At 39.7% G+C, this 23,437-nt stretch overlaps 1 protein-coding gene across 1 annotated transcript; it reads left to right on the forward strand.

Annotated features, from left to right (window-relative positions):
• Positions 1 to 7,974: 7,974 nt before the first annotated feature.
• LOC121874570 (venom carboxylesterase-6-like) lies at positions 7,975 to 22,561 on the forward strand. The gene is made up of 12 exons (XM_042378767.1): positions 7,975 to 8,064; positions 9,181 to 9,397; positions 10,759 to 10,914; positions 11,717 to 11,864; positions 15,259 to 15,444; positions 15,594 to 15,787; positions 16,177 to 16,327; positions 16,803 to 16,981; positions 17,327 to 17,486; positions 18,273 to 18,402; positions 19,755 to 19,869; positions 20,456 to 22,561. Exons 2-12 carry the CDS (start codon positions 9,182 to 9,184, stop codon positions 20,660 to 20,662), a joined length of 1,842 nt encoding a protein of 613 aa, XP_042234701.1. The 5' UTR covers positions 7,975 to 8,064; position 9,181; the 3' UTR covers positions 20,663 to 22,561.
• Positions 22,562 to 23,437: the final 876 nt, after the last annotated feature.

Below are 23,437 nucleotides of genomic sequence, written 5' to 3' on the forward strand. Positions count from 1 at the left end.
AGTTAAGCATGAAAGCTTGCAGTTCATAATAGTGTTTTCTATGGTTCATTTTATGACAAAATGTATTGCCATGGTCCAAATCATTTTGACAAAGCAGACAACTCTGGTCTATGGAAAGGCAGCTAGTTTTTCTAGCTGTTTTGAGAGCCTACATTACTCAAACTATTGTGGGGTGCCTCGTTGGTAATGTGGATACAGTGCTAGCCTCCAGTTGCGGGTATTGGTAATTCGATACTTGACCACTCCCAGTTCATCCAGCTGTAAATGGGTTCCTAAGTTTGCAACCTGGGGAAGTGAAAGTGGTCGAGTGCAGTACCGGCCATGCCGCCTCCTTTTGTACTGAAGGCTTTGTATACCGTACAGTGTGCTGTATCCATACTGTCCCTAACGGGCAGTCATGCCTATGGGACCTACTTTCACTTTTTTCTGTTGGTGGGGGATGGAAGAGTTATTGTAGGGTGCTTTGCTGGTGAGGGACGGAAGAGGTATTGTGGGGTACCTTGTTGGTAGAGGATGGAAGGGGTATTGTAAGGTGCATCGTTGGGGGATGGAAGAGTCATTGTAGGGTGCCTCATTGATGGAGGATGGAAAGGGTATTCTGGGATACCTCGTTGGTGAAGGATAGAAGAGGTATTGTGGGGTACCTTATTGGTAGAGGATGGAAGGGATATTGTAGGGTGCCTCATTGGTGGAGGATGGAAGGGGTTTTGTAGGGTGCCTTGTTGGTGGGTGAAGGAAGAGGTATTGAGGAGGTGGTGGTGGTAGCAGTGGAGGTGGTAGTGATTGTGATGGGGGTGGTTGTACCAGTATTGGTGGTAGCAGAAGCTGGTTTTGATGATTTTCATTTTGGAATACAGCTGCTGTTGCTGTTCACACAGAACCCCTATACTGCCAGATTCTGGGGTCACTAATTCTAAGGGGATAACTTAACTATAGTCTTAATTTTAAGGGTTGCTGCCACCAGACCCCCTCTGGGCAGTATGTAACTCGTTAGGTAGCGGGCAGAGTAAGCTAGGCATTGGGTTGGGTTTTTCATTGAACAAATCGATAAGGGGAAGAAGAGTGAAACAATAACATGTCTTAACTAATTTATTCCTTTTAAAACATAATGCCTCCCGTCAGAATACCAGAAGAGTTGGCCTTCCTCAGAAGAACAACTATGATTTTAGTTACACTGCTCAACAACAGACGTCTTACATTAATTGCGTGTCATTAACATACTCATTCCTCATAACAAACATTGACCTCCTTACCTCGGTCATTCCTTCTAACTTATAACACCAAACACCTCAGACTGCACCACCTGTTAGAGTATAACATCACCTGTTACATTACAAAAAGAGTTGGCCTTCATCAGAAGAACAACTATTATTTTCATTACATTTCTCTTGATGAGCAGATGTCATACTTCCCAGGTAATCATACCAGTACTGGTTCCACGCCTGGTATTATAGGTCGCTCCACCAGGGCTGTGGAGTCGAAGACGAAACCTTCGACTCCGACTCCGACTCCGACTCCTCAAATTTTTATGCTTCCGACTCCGACTCCGACTCCGACTCCTTGGCCTATTTGTAACAACTATTTCTACCATCCTAATTGTAATTTGTATGTTGTAACCTGCATAGGTAAAAAGTAAAACACCGTGGCTATACTGCTTTATTAATGATCTGGACGATATTTAAGAACTACAAAAAGATGATAGGCTTGACTTTCAGTTTCAATCAAAAGAAAAATAAATTTATTAAGAATTCAAGATATTAACTAGAAAACACCATTTACATGTATATCTAAAAGTTCGATCTCAGCATATGAATTTTGTTTAAGCTCATAATCTGATGTGGATCTAAATGATGATCCTACAATTCCTTTTAAAGTAAGGTTATATATTTATGTACATTAAAGAAATGAATACCTTATTAAGGAAAATGGATAAACCTTACATGATTAAGTTATTAAATTAAATTTGCCTTAATCTCACCAAAAACAGGTTGTAGCTAATTGTTTTGTAGCTGAGAGCCTCTGTGCAGTTTTCAACGAAACAAAATTTGATATAATTCAAAATTTCAAATGGTAAAGAAGAGACTGTAGTGGACGTCTCCCCTACAACTGCGTATCGCATTCCAATGTGCCGCCTCCCCTAGCAACCAAGCGAGAGCTGTCCCCAGATGTTACCGTATCTTAGCAACGGAACTAGTCACCGGCTACTTCTCGGGTTTTCCCACATGACTCATGATACGATACGAAGTCTTTAGTTAAGAGGTGAAAGAAGATTATTAGGAGTTGAAGGAAAAGTGGTGAAACTGAAATACAGTAGGAGTAGAAAGAATCTGGGCTCAACCAGATCGCTTCATCTTTCTTATTGGTGTTTTGTCTTTGTTCTACTCCCTTGGGTCGTCAGACCTTTGTATTAATATTGGTTTATTTATATAATGCTGCTTATTATTATTATTTGTTATTGTTGGAGTTAGTGAGCCCGCCCAGGTCCTTGTGTAACTGGGAGGGTAGTCACATTTTTATTTTTTATTTTTTTTTGAGGTGTTAGTTAAGTGTTAGTTGTGTTAGTCTAAAGGTACACTGTATGGAGAGGCCTGCCAGGTTCTTAGTGGAGCTGGTTGGTCACTCTCATCTTTATTCCTCTAGTAATGTTTTATGTAGAAATGTGTATGTTGAGGCAGGAGGTGGTTCAATTACTTCTTCCTGGCTGATATAGCTGGGAGGGTATATAAGCTCTGTCTCTCCATTGAGATTCATTCTGTGTTAAGTTCAGTCACTTTTTTCCAAATATTTACAGCTTTGTTGTGTATATCTACATTGATTGCTAGGAGGTTTGCTCTCTTGTGTAGCTGTTCATTATTGATGTGGTCTGTATATTTTATGTTATATATAAATCTGAGGGCTATATTTTGTACTGTTTGTAACCTTTTAATGCACGTTTTACTAAGGGTGTTCAATGGGATGGGTGGGTTGTCCATAATTGATTTGACAAGGGCAATATAAATCTTTCTTTTGTTATTAATGCTAAGGTTCTTAAAGCGTTTTATTTTTGATAATCTTATTCTTGCCTGTCGTTCTTTATCAACTGGATAAATAATATAGACAACGAAGAATTCCAAGAACACAGTTGGTTTAAATCAGCCAGGAAGAAAGTAATTGAACCATCTCCTGCCCCAATATACATATAAAACATTAATAGAGAGAATAAAAGATGAGAGTGACCTACCAGCTCCACAAGAACCTGGCAGGCCTCTCCATACAGTGTACCTTTAGACTAACATAACTAATATTTAACATTTAACATTTAACATTGAACTAACATCTTAGCAAAAAAAAAAAAATGTGACTACCCTCCCAGCTACACAAGGACCTGGGCGGGCTCACTAACTCAAAAAAAAAAATAAAATAAATAATAATAATAATAATAATAATGTGATTACCCTCCCAGCTACATCAGCCAGGAAGAAGTAATTGAACCACCTCCTGCCCCAATATACACATTTACACATAAAACATTAATAGAGGAATAAAGATGAGAGTGACCTACCAGCTCCACTAAGAACCTGGCAGGCCTCTCCATACAGTGTACCTTTAGACTAACACAACTAACACTTAACTAACACCTCAAAAAAAAAAAATGTGACTACCCTCCCAGTTACACAAGGACCTGGGCGGGCTCACTAACTCCAACAATAATAAAAATAATAATAATAAGCAGCATTATATAAATAAACCAATATTAATACAAAGGTCTGACGACCCAAGGGAGCAGAACAAAGACAAAACACCAATAAGAAAGATGAAGCGATCTGGTTGAGCCCAGATTCTTTCTACAGTACTCCTACTGTATTTCAGTTTCACCACTTTTCCTTCAACCCCTAATAATCTTCTTTCACCTCTTAACTAAAGACTTCGTATCGTATCGTATCGAGATTCATTCTGACCATTCTTCTTGAACTAGCAACACCTCCTCCTCTGCCGCTGCCTGGCGACCCTCGCCTCTCCTCCGCCTGCCTGGCGGTCCTCGCTCCCGCCGGGCGAGCATGGCGACCCACCAGCTGTCCTTCCCTGAACTTCCTCACCAACCAACTCTCATTCTGCCCATTTTCCTGAACAAGCAACATCTCCTCCAGCAAGCTCCACGCTGTTAACATTTCATTCAATCAGGAGGCCAGCAACAGGCAACATCTTCTCTAACGAAGCTCCTGCACATCTACCTCCTTCAACAAGCGACTCACCGAACGTCTTCTACCGTGCAGCCCCTCACCACACGGCACCTCCAGCACCAGACTGTCTATCATATAACTTATATATTATACAAGAAAACCACATTAGAGTTTCCTTCCATCCTGAGTGCTAGACAACATTAACACTCGATACCCCTACAAGACTATCGTCCAAAATTATAGTGCTATACTGTGCCTGCTACAATAAATTCATAATAATGCTTATAAAATGGAAATAAATTCTTTTAATAATTTAAGAAAATTAGTGGGATCAGTGGAATCACTGCAATGAATATGCCTGAGTTCATATATTTGTTCTTAGGAACAGAATAGCTTCAGTCGGAGTCGGAGTCGGAGTCTGGACAATTTTACCGACTCCGACTCCACAAGCCGAAATTTCCTCCGACTCCTCGACTCCGACTCCGACTCCGACTCCATAGCCCTGCATATTGTAAGGATTAAGTTATACTCGATGGATTAAATCACTATACTCCCAGGGCTGTACTCTAGTGGTCAGCATCATACTGAAGGGTCATACTTGCATCAATACAAAATAAGTAAACATCAGAAGATATTTAAGTACAGTACTGTACATTATGCCTTTTATTTCAGGTATGGATTGAAGAGGCTGAACGAGGGTCCCTTATGCTGGTGGACGATTCTGCAGCCCAAGGAGATAAAGTGTGTGTGTGTGTGTGAGTGTGTGTGTGTGAACATAGTCTGAAACTTTTTCTATTGCAGGTTTGTGTGGCTGACTGTGGACCCACAACGAGAAGCTGCCTGGAGGTGAGCGAGGGGAAGGGGGTGTGGGTGGGAGGGAAGGAGGGTGGGTGGGTGGGTGGGAGGGTAGGGGGTGGGTGGAAGGGAAGGTGTGGGTGGGAGGGTTGGATGGGTAGATGGGAGGGTGTGGGTAGGTAGGTGGTAGGGTTGACTGGGTGAGAGAGTTGGGTGGGTAGGAGGGATGGTTAGGTGGGTGGGAGGATGGGTGTGTGGGTGGGACGGAAGGTGTCTGCATGGAAGTGAGTGTGTGTGTGTGGATGGGAGGTCCTACCATCCACACGCCCTTCCTCCCGTCCACACGCCCTTCCTTCCATCCACACGCCCTTCCTTCCATCCACACACACTTCCTCCTGTCCACTCACCCTTCCTCCCATCCACACACCCTTCCTCCCATCCACACACCCTTCCTCCCATCCACACACCCTTCCTCCCATCCACACACCCTCCTGTCCATTCACAAACCCTTCCTCTCATTCACACGCCCTGAGGGTCTTTTTAAATCTTTGATTGTGTGGCTGTCTGAGGTGAACGGCTGGCTGGCTCAGATGAATGGTTGAGGCGAACGTCTGGCAGGACAAAAACCCTACCCAACAGGTAAAGTACTTGTGACAGTATATAATGTCTATATGTAAGGAATTTGTGAACATTGTCTAAAACTTTTTGTATTCCAGGATTATTTGGCTGACTGTGGACCCACAACAAGGTGCTTCCTGGAGGTGGTAAAGGTAAAACTTATTTTTGTAATATTAACATCACCATAGTTAGAAGTAGATACACAGTAGTAACTCCGCCTTGTTCAACTGGACATGCCGGTCCCCAGCCCGGATAAAGGAGGAGGGCTACTGCAGTGTTGCATGATCTCCACTTCATAAACTCTTCATTTACAGACCAATTTATAATACAAGGTACAGTAACTTATATTTTATCAAGAAGACCATGTTTACTGTATATTTACCAAGACCAGCAATGTAGTATTTTAGCTTTTTATAGATGGATAGTATCGAAAAATAAGATATTTACATATACTTCCTCTTAATGGTATCTTTATGCTTTAAGACCATGTTTAATATTGCAAGATTAACCATGTAGTACACGGTATTAGGTTTTGTAGACAGGAACTCTTGAAAAATAAAAGTAATTGTATAGTTTAATTTCATTTTATTTATATTATACTACATAAGTTAGTTCGCAATAATAGTCCAGAAGTTTGATACAGAAAGATTACAAAAGAACTTGTCAAATTGCGTTATTGTTCCTTAGGTTATACCTGTGCTGCCAAGTAGGTACTTAAGTTTAGACATTCAGGTAGTCCATCATCAATTAAAACCTTTATTAGTGTAGGAGAAAATCAGAACTTGCAATGGTTGGGAACGTCACACTAGATAACATTTTTCTCATATCTAGAGAATCACATAACCACTATGCTAACATTTTTTTCTAGTGATGATGCCTCCATCACTGAATGTATCTGCCATTTTCACAATCTATTAAGCATTTCCTAATTCAACGTTTATAGTGGACTCTACTCAAGGTTAGTTTATTACACTAGACCTTAATGATTTTGTCTATCTTATGTCAAGTTTCGGTCATACACAAGGTTTAGTTTGATCTAATAATGGAAGTCTTGTACTTTGTGAATAATTTTGACCTGGTACAGTACAGACCAGTACAGGGGGGGTATTTCTAAATTTATCCTAGTGAATAAGTCTTCAGTATTCATCACTTTCACCACTTGTCAATTTATTAGCCTTTTGGGCAGGGGTGTGATATTTGCTATGTTTACACCGTTCAACACCCTTCACACATCTGTCCTAGGCTGGTGTTTGGCCCCCAGGACAGTTTTGCAAGATACACCCACTGTACTTTAGGTCAAATATCAAATTATTTCATTTAAAAACTTTGCAACTTTAAATATGACCATTGGATTTCAAAGTCTTTAGCTTTTTCTACAACTAAGTTAATTTACATTGTGTGTTGTACAGAATAGTAAATTTATAATTAGATTATTTAATTTTACAGGGATTTTTTTTCTAAATTTTAGGCAAAACTGACTTCCATTCAACAATTGGTGTGCAGTGCCCAGATTGTCAACATTCCGTAAGTAAAATCCCTACTTTACTTTCATGTACTATGTGCACATTACTTTCAAATAATACAGTATAGTATGTATACAGAATCAAAAACGTATCTTACGGACATGGCCGATGAATTAACGAATCCCCCGACACCTGTTCTCTGCGAGGTCAAAATCCTTAGTCCGAGGGGTCATTGTCTAACACCACCATAAAGATGCATTTTTGATGATGTACATCTTGTAATAACTACACTGAACCGAGATATTAGTTTGTAACAGTTCTACGTAGGCTGGCACTTGGATATCAATTAGTGATAAGTATACATAGGCTATCATGTTGGCATCACGGAGGGTCTATGTACTTTACACCTCACCTTCAGGTTTCGAGTTCAGTTTACAAGATCATTATTATTCTACTTTTCCCAAATCGGAATATAAAAGATGTCAAATTTATTCAGGGTTTATTTGATTATGAACAAACAGTATATTGTATAATGAGCCAACATTATATTCTCTTGATACAAGTGCCAACCATTACACAATATATCTACCTTTTTTTTAATCTGTGTGGCTTGACTCGAGGCTTACTTATACGTTCTTAAATATTACTTTACTGTACTTTTAAATATTTTCTTAATTGTACAAGTAAATTTGTGCTTAATAAGGTGGCTGTCATGAAGGTGTGAGCTGTGGGGTGGTTGACAGTAGAGAACAGTCGCTGAGGTCATCTGGCCATCTTGCTTTCACATCTGGTACAGTACATCGATCTTGTACACCAACCACCTGTAATAAGATTTTGAATTTAGATTAGTCTTAATTAACAGAGAGAGAGAGAGAGAGAGAGAGAGAGAGAGAGAGAGAGAGAGAGAGAGAGAGAGAAGTAACCTTGAACACTGATAAAACCCTTGGCAGCCTCAGTGGCCTCACTGTACTTGCATGATTCAGTAGTATCCAAGCTCATAGCTACGGTTGTGTACCAGTGAATAGCAGGTGAGTTGTGTTACTGTACCATATATTTATTTACCACTGAACCACAGTTGTAATGCTGTGTAAGATATAAGTAAAAATAAAACAATGAGCCGATCAGTGGCGAAGAGGATTAAAGAAAAAAATATATATGCTAAATGGTGGTGTAGGTAGGGGTTGCTGGCATTCGAGGATATTTTGTCCTCAACTAAGTGAAATCAATAACTCAATACAAAATTGTCATTGCCATTCCATTATTTATGGGCCGTCTGCAAGGTTTAAATGTTTATAAAATACTGTAAAGATAAATAATGAATTGGATTCACGAACTGATAACATATAACTGTACTGCAGTATATGATAGGCTATAACCCACTGTTCACTGGCTAGCTGTCATAGAATTATGTTATGGCCGTGTTGATGGTTTTGATTGGCGAGCGAGGATTCATTTTCGGTGACTTACCTTCTACTCAAACCAACTTTTGAATTGGGTGTCTTAGCAGAAAAACACTTACATATAAATCATCGCCTTTGTTCATCAACTTCAATGTTTTCGATCAAGGATCACTTTAAACTGTTCCTTTAACATTACTCTCGGAAATTAACACACACCACCGCATATTGAACGAAAGTAACCCCGGATTTCTCCCAGAATGATTTGCGGTTAAGCAAACGATGACTTATTATGCTTAGGCCCTATTGTAATATATATATATATATATATATATATATATATATATATATATATATATATATATATATATATATATATATATATATATATATATATATATATATATATATATATATATATATATATATATATATATATATATATATATGCTGATAACCACTGAAAGAAGAAAACACAAGTTCCCAAGCGCTTTCGTGTAATTCACATCTTCAGGGGTGAGTACAGACTAGTCTGTACTCACCCCTGAAGATGTGAATTACACGAAAGCGCGGGGAACTTGTGTGTGTTATCAGCATATATATTCTATATATATATATATATATATATATATATATATATATATATATATATATATATATATATATATATATAGAGAGAGAGAGAGAGAGAGAGAGAGAGAGAGAGAATCAGTATCTTTGCAGTTAATTGAAGTCATTCACGTATAGGATGAGGATGTGGGCTAGCCTGCTGGTGGTGGTGGCGGGGTTGACAATGGCGCAGCAGTACAAAGAGCAGCAGGAGGAGCAGAGGGAGGTGCCAGTCATCACGACACTGCTGGGTAGGATCTCCGGAGTCAAGGAAGAATCTAGAAATGGCAAGACCTTCCACGCCTACTATGGCATCCCCTTTGCCAAGCCTCCTGTGGGTGAATTGAGGTTCAAGGTCAGTTTGGTGTAAACTACAATGGATTTGTTTAAGTTAAAAATAACCATAAATAGTAACATTAAAGTTATCACATAAAGGTACATAAATATACAGAAATATACTGTATGCATAGAGGTATGGCTTTTGCTTGTAACAAGGCTAATAAAGTACTTGGGTTCATACAAAGGAGTGTTAGTTACAAGATTAGCGAGGTCATCCTAAAACTGTATCTTGCGCTTGTGAGACCACACCCGGATTACGCAGTTCAGTTCTGGTCACCGTATTACAGGATGGATATAGAATCATTGGAAAGAATTCAGAGGAGAATGACAAGACTAATCCCGGGCATTAGGAACCTTGAGTATAGAGACAGGTTAAAGCATCTTAATTTGCACTCCGTCGAGAGACGTTGAGCAAGGGGCGACCTGATAGAGGTGTATAAGTGGAAGTCAGGGCTAAACAAAGGGGACATTACAAAGGTACTCAAACTATCCAACCAGGATCGAACTCGTAACAATGGTTTTAAATGAGACAAATTTAGATTTAGGAGTGAAATAGGTAAACACTGGTTTGGAAACATAGTAGTGGATGAATGGAACAAGTTACCAAATATCATCATTAACTCGAATACGCTGAAGAGCTTCAAACTTAGGTTGGATGCTTATATGAGCAATAGGGGTTGGGTGTAAACGGGACTGCCCAGTATGGGCCAATAGGCCAGCTGCAGTTTCCTCCATTCTTATGTTCTTATTTGAAATATACATGTATACTGTACAGGACATAGTAATACCCGATTTATTCTGTATTAAGGTAATGCGGTTCGTTTTAATATACTGTAGGAGTAAGGAAAGCGTATGAACAATATTGTATTTTAATAAAAGAGTGTGTGTGTGTGTGTGTGTGTGTGTGTGTGTGTGTGTCAGTGCTGTAGTTCCAAGACCATGAAACCTAGAAGCCTGAAACTTTGCATGCACACTAAAGGGACTTTGCGGGTGTGCACTTCGGCATTACTTTTTTAAGTTTGGGTGAAAAAAGGTAAAAAAAGAAAAAGAAAAAGAGGGGGACAACGATTACCGGGAGCCATACCTAAAAGTGATAGTGTTGATGATAGTGTAGTTGTGTGATGCTGAACGTAAAGCAGGTCATGAAATGCCTGCAAGGATTTAGGTAGTAAGCTGTCAAGTAGTGAGGAGGGTAAGTAAGGAAGTAAACATGAGAGTTTAGTGAAGTTTTAACCAGAGTTGGACGAACGAATTAACATAAACAACACTATAGCTACACTTACAACAGCGACGATGACCACGCTGACTATACTATGAGGGAAAAGTGTATAAGATGACGAATCTATTTACAGTTTTTAACAGATGTGACTCTTGCAGGATCCCGTTGCCTCGGAAGGATGGCAGGGCGTGAGGGAGGGGAAGAGCCATGCCTCATCCTGCCCGCAGGTGGATATGCTGAAAAACATGATGGGTGGTGAACTCTCCCCTGTGGGGTCAGAAGACTGTCTTTACCTCGACGTGTTCACCCCACAGGTCAGTGACGACTCTCACAGATTCGCAAAATAATCCCCTTGTGGAAAAAGAGAACAATTACAGTTATAATAGAGCCTATGTATAGTTTCGACGCTATTCTTGTTATTAAAGTATTACCAAGTTGTTGTTTAAGTGAGACGCTCCCAAAGCTTCTATTTAAAGTTAGTATTAATGTACGAAGTCTTCAGAATCCACACACACACACACACACACACACACACACACATCTAGACTCAGATTATTTAAGGTTCGTAGGTTGGTATCCTACTAGTTGTCTGAGTGAACCAGTTAGATGTGTTCTCAGGGCAAGCCACAGTGAGTCTTACTGTTATCATGAGGGAAATTATCGTATCTTAAACGCTGGTAAGTGGTCGTCTTTGTTATTATTACCGTAATATTTTTAATTCGTATCAAGATACATATAATTATATATTAGCAGTAATGTTAGTATTATCACCTTCATTATTATTACCATGATAACAATTATTACTATTTTCATGATTATTATTATCGTTTTAATTATTCCAATCAATATAATTTCCAGTTATATCCTTACTCTGACCTTTTTATTAACCTTATTAACCTGGGTAAGTTTATGCAGATATAGTGTTCAATGACCTCATTTAGTTTCCTTTGTTAGTCACTGTGTAACAATTTACTGGTTGCATGCTTCTGTTTTAAGCGTAAGATCTTGACGAGTTGAAATACTCTTTCTCTTTCTTCATGGGTTATAACTGTCTTCATCATCTTTAATACAAACCCAAAACACGCTTAGTCATCCATAGGATCTTCCTCACCTCAGACTGTCAAGGTGGGCGAAGGTCTGCCAGTGTTGGTGTCCATCCACGGTGGCGGGTTCATAGCCGGGGACGGGAAGATGGGCTCCCCACACTACCTGATGAATAACGACGTGGTGGTCGTCAGCATACAGTACCGCATCGGGATATTCGGTGAGTACATGTACAAGAATGCTGGAAAATAAAATAAATGTAAATAGACACGAATGTAAGCAAAACGAATACAATTAAACAATCACTCAAAAACAAATACATATCAAGAACGGATGTTGTCATTTCTGAATCTCTTAATATATTTTGGCAAAGTCGAGTCGATTCTATTTCATAAATCATTCGATATTGGAGACATGTTGAAAATTAAATTTAATTAAAATATTCCGGCTTATAGTGAGGAATAATATATTTACGTGTGCACAGAGTGTATGAGAGAGAAAAGTCCCCCTGTCTCAGTCTTCGTGAATTAGACTCTCTCTCTCGTAGGTAGGTTAGGTTGGGTACACGTAAATAAATTATATTTCACTGTAAGGCAGAATATTTTTCTTATAGATAAGGACAGATTTAGTTAGGGTAGGATAGGGTAGGGTTAGTTAGGGTAGGATATGGTAGGGTAAATTAGGTTAACTTTGGATAGGGTAGAGTAACTTAGGTTAATGTAGGTTAGGGTAGGGCACGTTAAGGTAAGGTAAATTATCTTAAGCTAGGTTAGGTTGCGTTAAGGTTGGTAAGGTTAGGCTAAGCTAAGGTATGTTAATTTAAATTTGGCTAGGTTAGATTAAGCCAGCCTAGGTTAGCTTAAATTAGGCTCAATGAAATTAGGCCAAGCTATACTTAGATTACGTTAAGCTAGTTCTGGTAAGCATAGGTTAAACAAACTATCATGGGTGTGATACGACGTTTAGCATGTACACTCGGAAACCATAATCTCTAGCCCACAGGGGTTGGTGCTGGAGGTTAGAACAGTGTCCTTTCTGGACGGGGGCCCACTCTAACTATCACGAGGCAACACACGCACGAACACACAGTCATAGTACGGCTGTATAGATGACATTATGTATAAATATTGTATATGGCATTTTATACTCTGCATTATCTTCTTTATATATGAACACGAAGAAAAAATACCATAGGTTGTAGTTACGAAAGTATTAATGGAAATAAATACTTCCAAACCACCCAGTGACTCCACACAACGTTTACAGCGATTGTGTGTGTGTGTGTGTGTGTGTGTGTGTGTGCCAGACCACGATGTTTCCCATCATTCGCGTAACTATATGAAAAATTGTGTTTAATTTTACTACATATTTCAAAAACCTTAAATTATATGTGGATCAGTCATTTCTCATTTGACACACTTAGTGTAATACTTTGACCATCCCACCTGGGCACATGGAGGCCCACGGTAACTCTCACGGGGCAACATAAGTACGAACACACAAATTATGATATGAACCCTTCCAGGTTTCACTATCAGTATCATGTTATGTTCATCTTGATCTGTATCTTGGTAAGTAGTCATAGTATCAATACATGACAGTGTTATTAGTATAATATTGTAACTTTTACCATACAGTTATTGTTGTAAATTATGGACAGGATGGATACATAAATTGTAATATCAAGTGTAAGGTTCGCTCAAACCCACCCCAAGTCAGCCAACGCGTCACACAAAGTTACACTGTGTGTGTGTGTTTGTTCTGCAACATTAAGCTTCATCCTTAGTAGGTAAGATGTTTCATAAAGAGGTTTCTCCCATTCGTCATTGTGAGCATCGTCCCAGAGCACATTGTTTCCATCAAAACCATGGTTCATCCTTATTTCCCTTCTTCCGTGTAACTATATCCATATGGCTAAGTGCTTGCTTTTCATTTCTTTATTTACCAAGATAATGTGGATCAGTTACTCGTTATTTAACACATACAGTACATGCGCGTAGAGCATCAAGATTGTTTTTTAGGCATGACTATTGGTTAATTGAAACCCCAAAAATATTTTTCACATTTATTATGCATAAACATTGTAAACATATCTATGTGATTATTGTAATATATAACATATATTTAACGTCTGGACAGATTCCCAAGAGTTATGCATATTAATGCATAGATTTTGTAAGCATATTTATGCAAAGTGACGTAAAACCACCTAGTAAAATACCTGGACAAATTCGCGAGAGTTAAGAAACGAAGTCTATGTGGCCCCAACGAGGTTACACCAGAGAGCAAACTCCCCAGCCACCCCCTACAAGGCACCGTCGTGGGCGGAGATTTAATTCTTGACCACAGGTTAATACCGTGTCCAACCTCCATCTGCTGCTATAACTTCATGCAATCTGGTGGGCATGGAATCTACCAGATTGCTGCAGATGTTCGGCCTCCTCCTTATTCCCTCCCACACATTATGTGCGTGTCTCCTCACTGCCTCAGTGCCTCACTCGTTTTCTCCTCAACATCCCATTCAACAACCATATACGCCCATATCTATTGGATTACATTCGGCTCCTTTAGGGGGCCAGTCCAATAGAAGAATCTGCGGGTGCGCCTCAAACCAAAGCTTGACTGCCTGACTTGTATGTATTGGACTGCGGTCTTGCACCATACATATAGGCTGTGGGTCTGGAATGGCATATGAGTTGCTGGGAGGATGGTTAGCAGTCCTGTTGAACTAGCAGGTAGACAAAATAGAAAACTCACAGCCAAACTGTAAGAAAACCCATGGAAAATGAGACATTAGTAAAATATACTAGGTAATTTTAGTGCGTGCACACACATTATATGCAGACCTATTGGTCCTTGCGAGGCTGTTTGGTTATGCTATGCTAATTAGTTTGCTAGGGTGAAGGAAATTATGTATATATATATATATATATATATATATATATATATATATATATATATATATATATATATATATATATATATATATATATATATATATATATATATATATATTATAACATATATTTAAATCTTCTCAACAAATGCAAGGATGTTGCCCCGTGAGAGTTACCGTGGGCCTCCATGTGCCCAGGTGGGATGGTCAAAGTGTTACACAATAAGTGTGTCAAATGAGGAGTGACTGATCCACATGTAATTTAAGGATTTTGAAATATGTAGTTAAATTATACACGATTTTTCATATAGTTACGCGAATGATGGGAAATAAAGATATAGATGGGGTGTGGTGGAATCATCGTGGTCTGGCCACAAGCGCTGTAAACGTTGTTTGGATTCACTGGGTGGTTTGGAAGTGTTTATTTCCATCCATACTTTCGTAACTACAACCTATGGTAATTTTTCTTCGTGTTCATATATAATGAAGATAATGCAGAGTATATAATGCCATATACAATATTTATACATAATATCATCTATACAGCCGTACTATGACTGTGTGTGTTGGTGCGTGTGTTGCCTCGTGATAGTTAGAGTGGGCCCCCGTCCAGAAAGGACACTACTAATCTCCAGCACGACCGAGGTGGGCTAGAGAATATGGTTTCCGAGTGTACCAGTGAATTACAGTATTGTGTTCAGGAGGTTGTTCCCCGCAGGGTTCCTTTCGACGGAGGACGAGGTCATCCCTGGCAATTTCGGGCTCAAGGACCAGACGCTGGCACTCCGTTGGGTACACGACAACATCCATACATTCGGCGGTGACCCAAACAAGGTGGCCATCTTCGGTGTAAGTGCCGGGGGCGCTTCCGTCCACTACCAGGTCCTGACCCCTCACAGCAAAGGTGAGTGATATTGACCTCTGACCCATTCACTACCAGTTACTAAACCCTCACAGCCAAAGTGGGCGACTTAAACTACATGGAGTTAAACAATAACTACCATTGACTATACTACTGGACTAACAGCAGTATTCACATTGCTCTTTCTGCAGGACTGTTTTCTCGGGCTATCATGCAGTCGGGGGCAGCTCTGTGTCCATGGGCGAGGGGTGGCGCCCACAGGGAGGTGGCCCAATACGTTGGACGCGTCTCTGGGTGTCCAGACCTCTACAATACTCGAGCCTTCCTCCAGTGTCTGCAGGAAGTGCCCACTCACAACCTGACCACCCTACCCTGGTCTCTGATGGTGAGGCGCTCACTCAGTTTATACAATACAGCAAAGCTGAGCAGATTTACTTGTCCCGGACAAGTACCTTGAAATTTATTTACACTGACAAATTTTGGAGGAAATTTGCTAGCCATGAATTTATGAGAAAGGTAAAAGTAACATATCAAAATTTTCCTCAAAATATTATCTTGTCCACCGGACAAGTGCTGGGCACATGGATATATTAAGGTACATTTTCCGGCCCTATTCCGGGCACATTGGGACTGCCGGGTACTGCTAACTTGTAGAGAGTAAACGGTAATTTTATCCTATCATATTCTATTTACAAAATGTAAGAAGTCATTATCCTACATTAGGTGAGAGTAAAGTACTTCCTCTGGTCTCAGTGGGTGTTCTTCGTCCATCAGGCAGGGTGGATGCATCCTTTCCTATTCGGTCCTCGTGTGGATGGGGACTTCTTGCCGGACGACCCTCGCCAGATGCTGAAGGATGGGAGGCACCAGGATGTTGACATCATCTCTGGGGTGATGCGACATGACGGCAGCCTCATGACTCATAGTAAGGACGCTTCAGTTGTCTTCTAAAGTGGTATTGTCCTTGTCTGCGTTAGCCCATTATCCCCATCGGTTTGGCGGGAAAATTCAAATGAATCCTAGATATTCATATTCAAAGGAATTTACACCTATTCTATTAACTAGTAGTAATAGTAGTCGTATAACCATAACACACTGTTGAAACGTATAAGTTCAGATAAAAACCGCAGATACACTACCCCTATTTCAAGCTCTCATGATACGTGACGGCAGAACCACGTCAATGACAGTATGAGTTGTCCATCTCAATCGTATGTGATATACTGTACATAACACCAGGAACAAGTGGCTGCCATTAAGATAATACAAGCACGATTTTGAGTGACCAGTCAAATGCCTGTCCTCCTGTTCTCTCACGATATTGAAGATTATGTTAGTATTCTCTCCATGTAACTGCTATTATCACCCATAACCAGGATGTGTTTTTCTCCGATACATAGATATATTCTTCAACGAAGCCGCGCTGGCAGGGTACAACGCCAACTTCTCTGTGGTCGCCCCCATCTCACTGGAGTTCGAGGCTGGCGACGTGGACATCGCAAGCCAGACCAAGAGGATCTTCGAGTATTACCTGGGAGGCTCCACCGTGACAGTCGACAACGCTGCCGCTATTACTGAGGTGAGAACAACCTAACTTGACCACAAAGATTGGGTCCATTAGGAATGCGTTTCATTAAGACGGGTCTGCTGGCGTGCACAGCTTCTCCAGCACCTGCAGGACAAAGAGGATAATATTGTGTTATTCCTAGTTAAAGTAAAAAGCCTCCATTGAAACCGACAGAATGTTCTCGTTAAATTAGAAAGTTTTCTTTGTTAGATCAAAAGATTTCCTTGTCAAGCTGGAAGATTGTCCTCGTTAAACAATTAAACCAACTCTCGTTAAATTCAAAAATTGTCATCATTATTTAAGTTCACCAACCTTCAAATACTTAACAGACTAAGAGAAATTATTACTCCCCCGCAGATGATGACTGACCGACACTTCCGGCTGCCCCACGAGGAGACGACGGAGCACCTGGCCCGCACACTGCCAGCCCACAACAAGGTGTTCTCCTACCTCTTCAACCACAGGGGCCAGTTCTCATTAGGGGACATGAACAAGGACCGAGTGGTTGGCATGAACTGTAAGTTGGTGGTGTCCTCAAGTGAAAATTCCCTCTCCAGACCAATTAGATAACCACTGGACATTTTACCACGGGACAGTTTTCGACTGGATACTTTCTCACTGGAGATACTCCCAATAGATAATTTACTTGTGAATTAAACCTTACTGGATCAAAGTTATGTTTTGGATTTGGTATTGATTTAACAAATAAATTCTCAAAGTCAGACTTCAGTAAACTTACTACACAGGCATTTATCGCCAACTACGTATTGCTTCAAGACTAAACTCCTACTGATTAAAGTAAATTAATATTAGTTAGTTTTCTGTTTGTTGTAACTCATTTAATCGTGAATATGAATGTTGCGTTGTATACAACTGTGTAATGTTAGAGGCTGTTTATATTCCGAGACATAAGGAATCACAAGCCAGAAAAAAAGTTTCCTGTTCAGGGTGATGGAAAACTCCTTACTCACTGCTGTTATTAACAATATAACTTGTAATTCTTATGATAATGTAGGTGTTAATTATCGCAGTTGTCCAGGGACTTTTCGATCACCTAATACTTGATGTGCGTTTGTACCTAACATTCAAGAGAACTGATGTGTTCTCTTGAGTGCGAGACTAATATATATACAGAACAAGAACTCTACCATAACCAGGCGCGTGGCAGAAATGCTTTAAGATTTGAGCTTTCACAGAAGCAGGAAACATAGTCTTCATTGTTTAGTTAATAAATGCAAAAGTGTTGCCAGTGACGCCATTGCCATCAGTGCCACCAGTAACTCTTGCCTCATACTGTCCTCAGGGGTAGGTCATGGTGACGACCTGTTCTACATCTACAAATTTGCCATGCTCTTCCCCCCGTTGGAGAGAGATGACGACATCCGGCTGAGTGATATTATCATCAAGATGTGGATCAACTTTGCTGCCACCGGGTAATATTGTGTTGGTCGCGAGTGGCGGAGGAGTGATGGAGGAAGGACTAGAGGTGTAGAAAGAGCAGGTGGTTGATTGATTATTTGTATATAGTTCGTCTGGTGTTGTAACAGATAGAGTCACGATGGTTTTTAATTTAGAAATAATACAACAAAATCACAGAAAAAACACATACTTATAATATTTGAAACTATGCTTAAAATAGTTTAATGCTACGTTATATTTTCTGAAGTATAAAGTTAAAAATTCAGCCTCTGGAAATGAGACATTTACTCAATAACCAAGAATAGTCGGTAGTAACCATCCCTTCCCTGAGTCCCGGAGAGATGCCACCTCCTAAGTAAGTGTTTAATAGTGCAGGGGACCAAGCAGTCATCGCTTACTGGGTAGAGCGCTTGGCTCATTAGGTAGTCGGGTGTTAGCCTTGAGTGGTCAAAGCGAATCTCCGTTTTAATCTCAAGATGAGGTGGGGTGACGGAAGAGAAGGAGGAGGTGGTGTGGACAGAGGAGATATAAAGGTAATGGAAGAAGAGTGTTGGAGGATGAAGGAGGGGGAAGCAGGAGAGCAATGTATGGGATGAGAGAGGTAGCTAGATTGGAGATAATGGAGGGTTGTAGGAGAGAGAGAGAGGACAATGGAATGGTGTAGAAAACAAAAGAGGTGGTTGGCAGTGAAAGGAAGTGTTAAGGGAAAAATGTGGAGGCCAGAGAAGAGATGCAGAGACCCAAGATAACATGAATCACTGGAACACGTTTCACTCAAGATCACATAACAATCTTCAGCCTCGATAACACAACAACACGGCCATTAACAGAGGAGCAGTACACACACACACACACTCACACACACACACACACACACACATAACAGGTCCAATAACATGTAATGAAGACTTGGCTCTTTGATTATATGATGAAATTGATGTTTAGTCTAGTTCAGGCTACTTACATGTGTGTGTGTGTGTGTGTGTGTGTGTGTGTGTGTGTGTATATATTCATTATGTGAATCATTAATGTTTCCTTGTAAAGCTTTGGTTACGTTTTATATGAATGTAGTTTTGAGTGAATGAAACCTGTGGATCTCTCTTTCAATAAACTACTTTTAAACGTTTGAGACTTTGAAAACTATAAATATACCCGAATTTTGTATTTACATTTTTTGATTCACTGCTTTCCTTTAAGAAATTCGGTATATTCAAACCTTCTTAGTTCTCATTAAAAAAAAAAAAAACACAAAACTACACTTTTATGGCTTTCTAAAAATAAATAAATAACCGGTCACTAATACTTTCCAAAAAATTTCCCTTGAATGGAAATTATACTGAAACTAACTTCGTTTTCTCTATTTTAGAAACCCGACTCCCGACGATTCACTGGGGTTCAGATGGGGGCCCTTCAGTGAGCATAACAACCAACACCTGGAGCTGACGGTGGAGCCCACCATGACTCGCTACTCCAGGCACCAGGTGAGCGAGTCCCACTACTGTTAATAATATTCTCATAAATTTTAAAGGTAGATGATCAATGAAGTCCCAGCTGCGTTAGTGCAGGGATTGGAATTTGTTCACCTTTTGTAAATTGGTATTTTTTTTTATATAATTGAAGATGCCATTTGCTTATATTTTAACAATAGTAAATTTGACAAAGTCAGGTTCGATTCGGCTAGATTTAGTTCGGATCAGGTAAGTTTAATGTTGATACTATTCATTTATACAGGTAGTTTTATTATGTTTAGCCAACATCATTGTTACCAAGTCAAACTCTGATATAATCGGTAAATAGCCATTACTGTATATATAAGAGAATGTCTATTAGCACCCTGTCTCTGAACCTTGATCAAGATAAAGATTTGGGGCATCACTTTATTATTGTTATGTTTCGGGTACCAATCACTTTATTATACGGTTAGGTTTGGGAATATTGTTAAACTATACTAACAAGGTTTGGGGCATCAATACTAACACTACTACTGTACCCTTCATATTCCTTCCCCTTCTTTCACTCTTTCCCCGTCTCCTCGTCTTTACCATTTTCTTTTCTGTCTTACACCAGGTTCGGGAGTTTTGGTCATCGCTGCCGCTACTGGAGAACGTCATCTTGCACCCGGAGAAGGTGTCTCGCCTCGCTCACCACTGGCTGAGGGCCACGCAGGGAGAGAGGCAGTCCTTCACTGCCACAAAGGGCACCCTATTTCCTGGTCACTCCGATGACTTACCTCTACGCAAACCTGTCAAGGTTGCCCTGAGAGATGAACTGTAACCTCACCACTCTCCACGACCGACCAGCCATGCTCCTGGGCACAGAAAATTATTGTTATGAGAATCTTTGTTAAAATTGCAGTCTGTCTCAAACATGTCATAATTAAAAAAAATCCTAAGTAAATGTCCCTCGTCCCTGAACGCATCAAATTTATCAAGCTTCACCACCAAGTTGGGAGTTACAATGGTGTTGAAACAGCCTATCATAACTAGATGTGTTTCCTTAACACCGAAACTAATGGACGAAAATGAAAGTACAACTCCCTAGGAACCCTGTCTGTGTTCCAGTGAGCCTTGATGCTGCCGTCGGGACCTGTAGTGGGTTAAGTCTGGCCTGGGGCGTCCACCAACGACAACAAGGCGATGATGCTTCCTCCTCGACATCCCAGAAGGTACAGGGACCAAATAACACTTTCACAACAAGATATGAAGTGGACAGATTCCATTTGAAAATTAAAAAAAAAATTCAACAAAATCCCATCGAACGAACTCCCACCTGATGAAACACCACCGAACAAAATCGCAGCGTACAAGATGATAGGGTATAAAATAACTCCTCAGCACCAGTGATTTTCTTCATCTAACGGTGTCTGAAAGTAGACTAAATTAACTAAAAAAAATATATATAATACCATTTATGACTTTTGCACTTTTGTTTGTTTAGACTAGCAAATGTTAACACAGTAAATACAGGATCTGTGTTTTTATGCCCTAAAGTATTGTAGCTCGAGTTAAGTAAGCTAGATTCTGGTATAGCAAATTTTATTAAGGGGAGATAGTCTATTAACTAAGCATTGTGTGAGTACTCGGTATTTACCTGAGCTAAAGTCGTGAGCCACATTGTGAAATTATACCTTATGTTTACACTTCCTTTAAGTAACCAATTATAGGCAAGGTTATTTGGCTTCCGTAACTATAAAATAAACAAAATAAATGGAGTTATGCCTTGAGAAAGTTGTTTACAGTATCGATATCCCATAATCTGTGTTTCCATGCTCTATTGCTCTTACAATCTGTCTCACTTTAAAAAGCTGGTTTTCCGGCATCTTCGTGGTGTAGATTAATACGGTATAACCTTTTTTTTTTTCTATATTTACAATTTCTTTCCGTTCCTTTTTTTTCGCCCCCCAGGCTCCGTTGTGGGTCGTTTGACCTGTGCCCGGGTGAGCTAATTCCCGTTAAAAAAAAAGTACGTTATGAGAAAATAAGGATAGTATGATCGATGGCGGAGAAGCATAAGAAATCATGAATAAATATGATAATTTAAATCAAATAAAACAACCTGTCAATCATACATTAATAAACTAAAATCTCTTAAAAATTGAAGAAAAGATGACTAAATAATGTAAAAAATTAACATCATTTTACAACTCTTACATTGATATTAGTAAACAAAAGCCTACTCGCTGTACTCTAAAGAGGATCAATACAACGGTAATTCCTTTAGTTATCAAGTGACCCAGAGAGTTAAGATCACAGGGTCGGGGGAACAGTTATCATCAGTGTAATTTCTTGATATATGGCAGACAAACTTCTCTCTACTGAATATCGAGTTTACTTCCTCAACAGGGCCGGCCTTAGGAGGTGCGGGGCGCAATTGGGAACAATTTTGGTGGGCCTCAGGTTCCCAGCCAAGGTCTATAGAATCATAGAAATATAAATAAAGTCTATTATTGACTTTATATCTCTATGGTAGAATGGAAAGTAATCAAAATGTGCGCTTAACCAGTGCATGCGAGTTAATGGGCCAAACAGATCTAAGCTACATTTTAATATAAAATTGCATACATGTAAGCCTACACGTAACAAACAAAATGTGTAGATCACCTCTGAAAAGTACATAGTTACAATACCACTTGTTTTAGTGACTGTGAAATGATTTATTAAAAATATTAATTTATTTTTTGTTATTTTTGTCACACATAATGATATACGATCATCTTTTACCTGATGTCTTATGAACATTCTGTACAGCTCCCTAAAGTAATCTTCCGAAAATCAGTGACTTCATATTTCAGATATATGGTTTATATCTTGGTCACTAAAACTTACCTCATTTATGAGTCCTTTTCCCATTCAGTCACAATTAATGCAGTTTCTTCATCATGTTGGGACATATGATATGCTTCCTTACCATTGGTAAGTCCCAGGTGCATCCTTTTGCACTTTGTGACATTGAATTTTAGCAGCCATTTCCTCGACCATTCTTGAAGCTTACAGAGAAACTTCCTGCAGCCCTTCACAGTATGCTTGGTTCTTAATTTCCCTAAATAGCTTGGCATCGTCCACAAATATTTACATGGAGGAGTGTATAGCTTCTGGCATGTCATTTATGAAACAAACAAACAACAACGGGCCCAATACAGTACACTGTCCCGTGGTACCCCGCTTGTCACGGAAACACATGATGGTTTTGCACCATTGATCACCACACACTGCTTGCGATCATGGAGAAAGTCTCCAATCCATGCTAGGATGCTTCCCCGAATCCCGTACCCTTTCAGTTTAATTTCCAGCCTTTCATGGGGTACGCTGCCGAAAGCCTTGGCAAAATCAGGTGTATATCGTCGATATTGCCATTAATTCCGTATTAACAATTTCCTAGTCACAATTACAGCATATTAATATTTATAACTTACTTTATTTCAGGGGTAAATATATTAAGAGACAAAAATACCCATAATAGAGCTTGCTCCCGTACTTATTCAGATTGTTACCGTCCGCTGTTTTTCATTGAAACTGGGTTTAAAATTACCGATTATTTTACGTCAATTGC

The sequence above is a fragment of the Homarus americanus genome, unplaced genomic scaffold (genome assembly GCF_018991925.1).
Source record: "Homarus americanus isolate GMGI-L3 unplaced genomic scaffold, GMGI_Hamer_2.0 scaffold34360, whole genome shotgun sequence".
NCBI lineage: Eukaryota > Metazoa > Arthropoda > Malacostraca > Decapoda > Nephropidae > Homarus > Homarus americanus.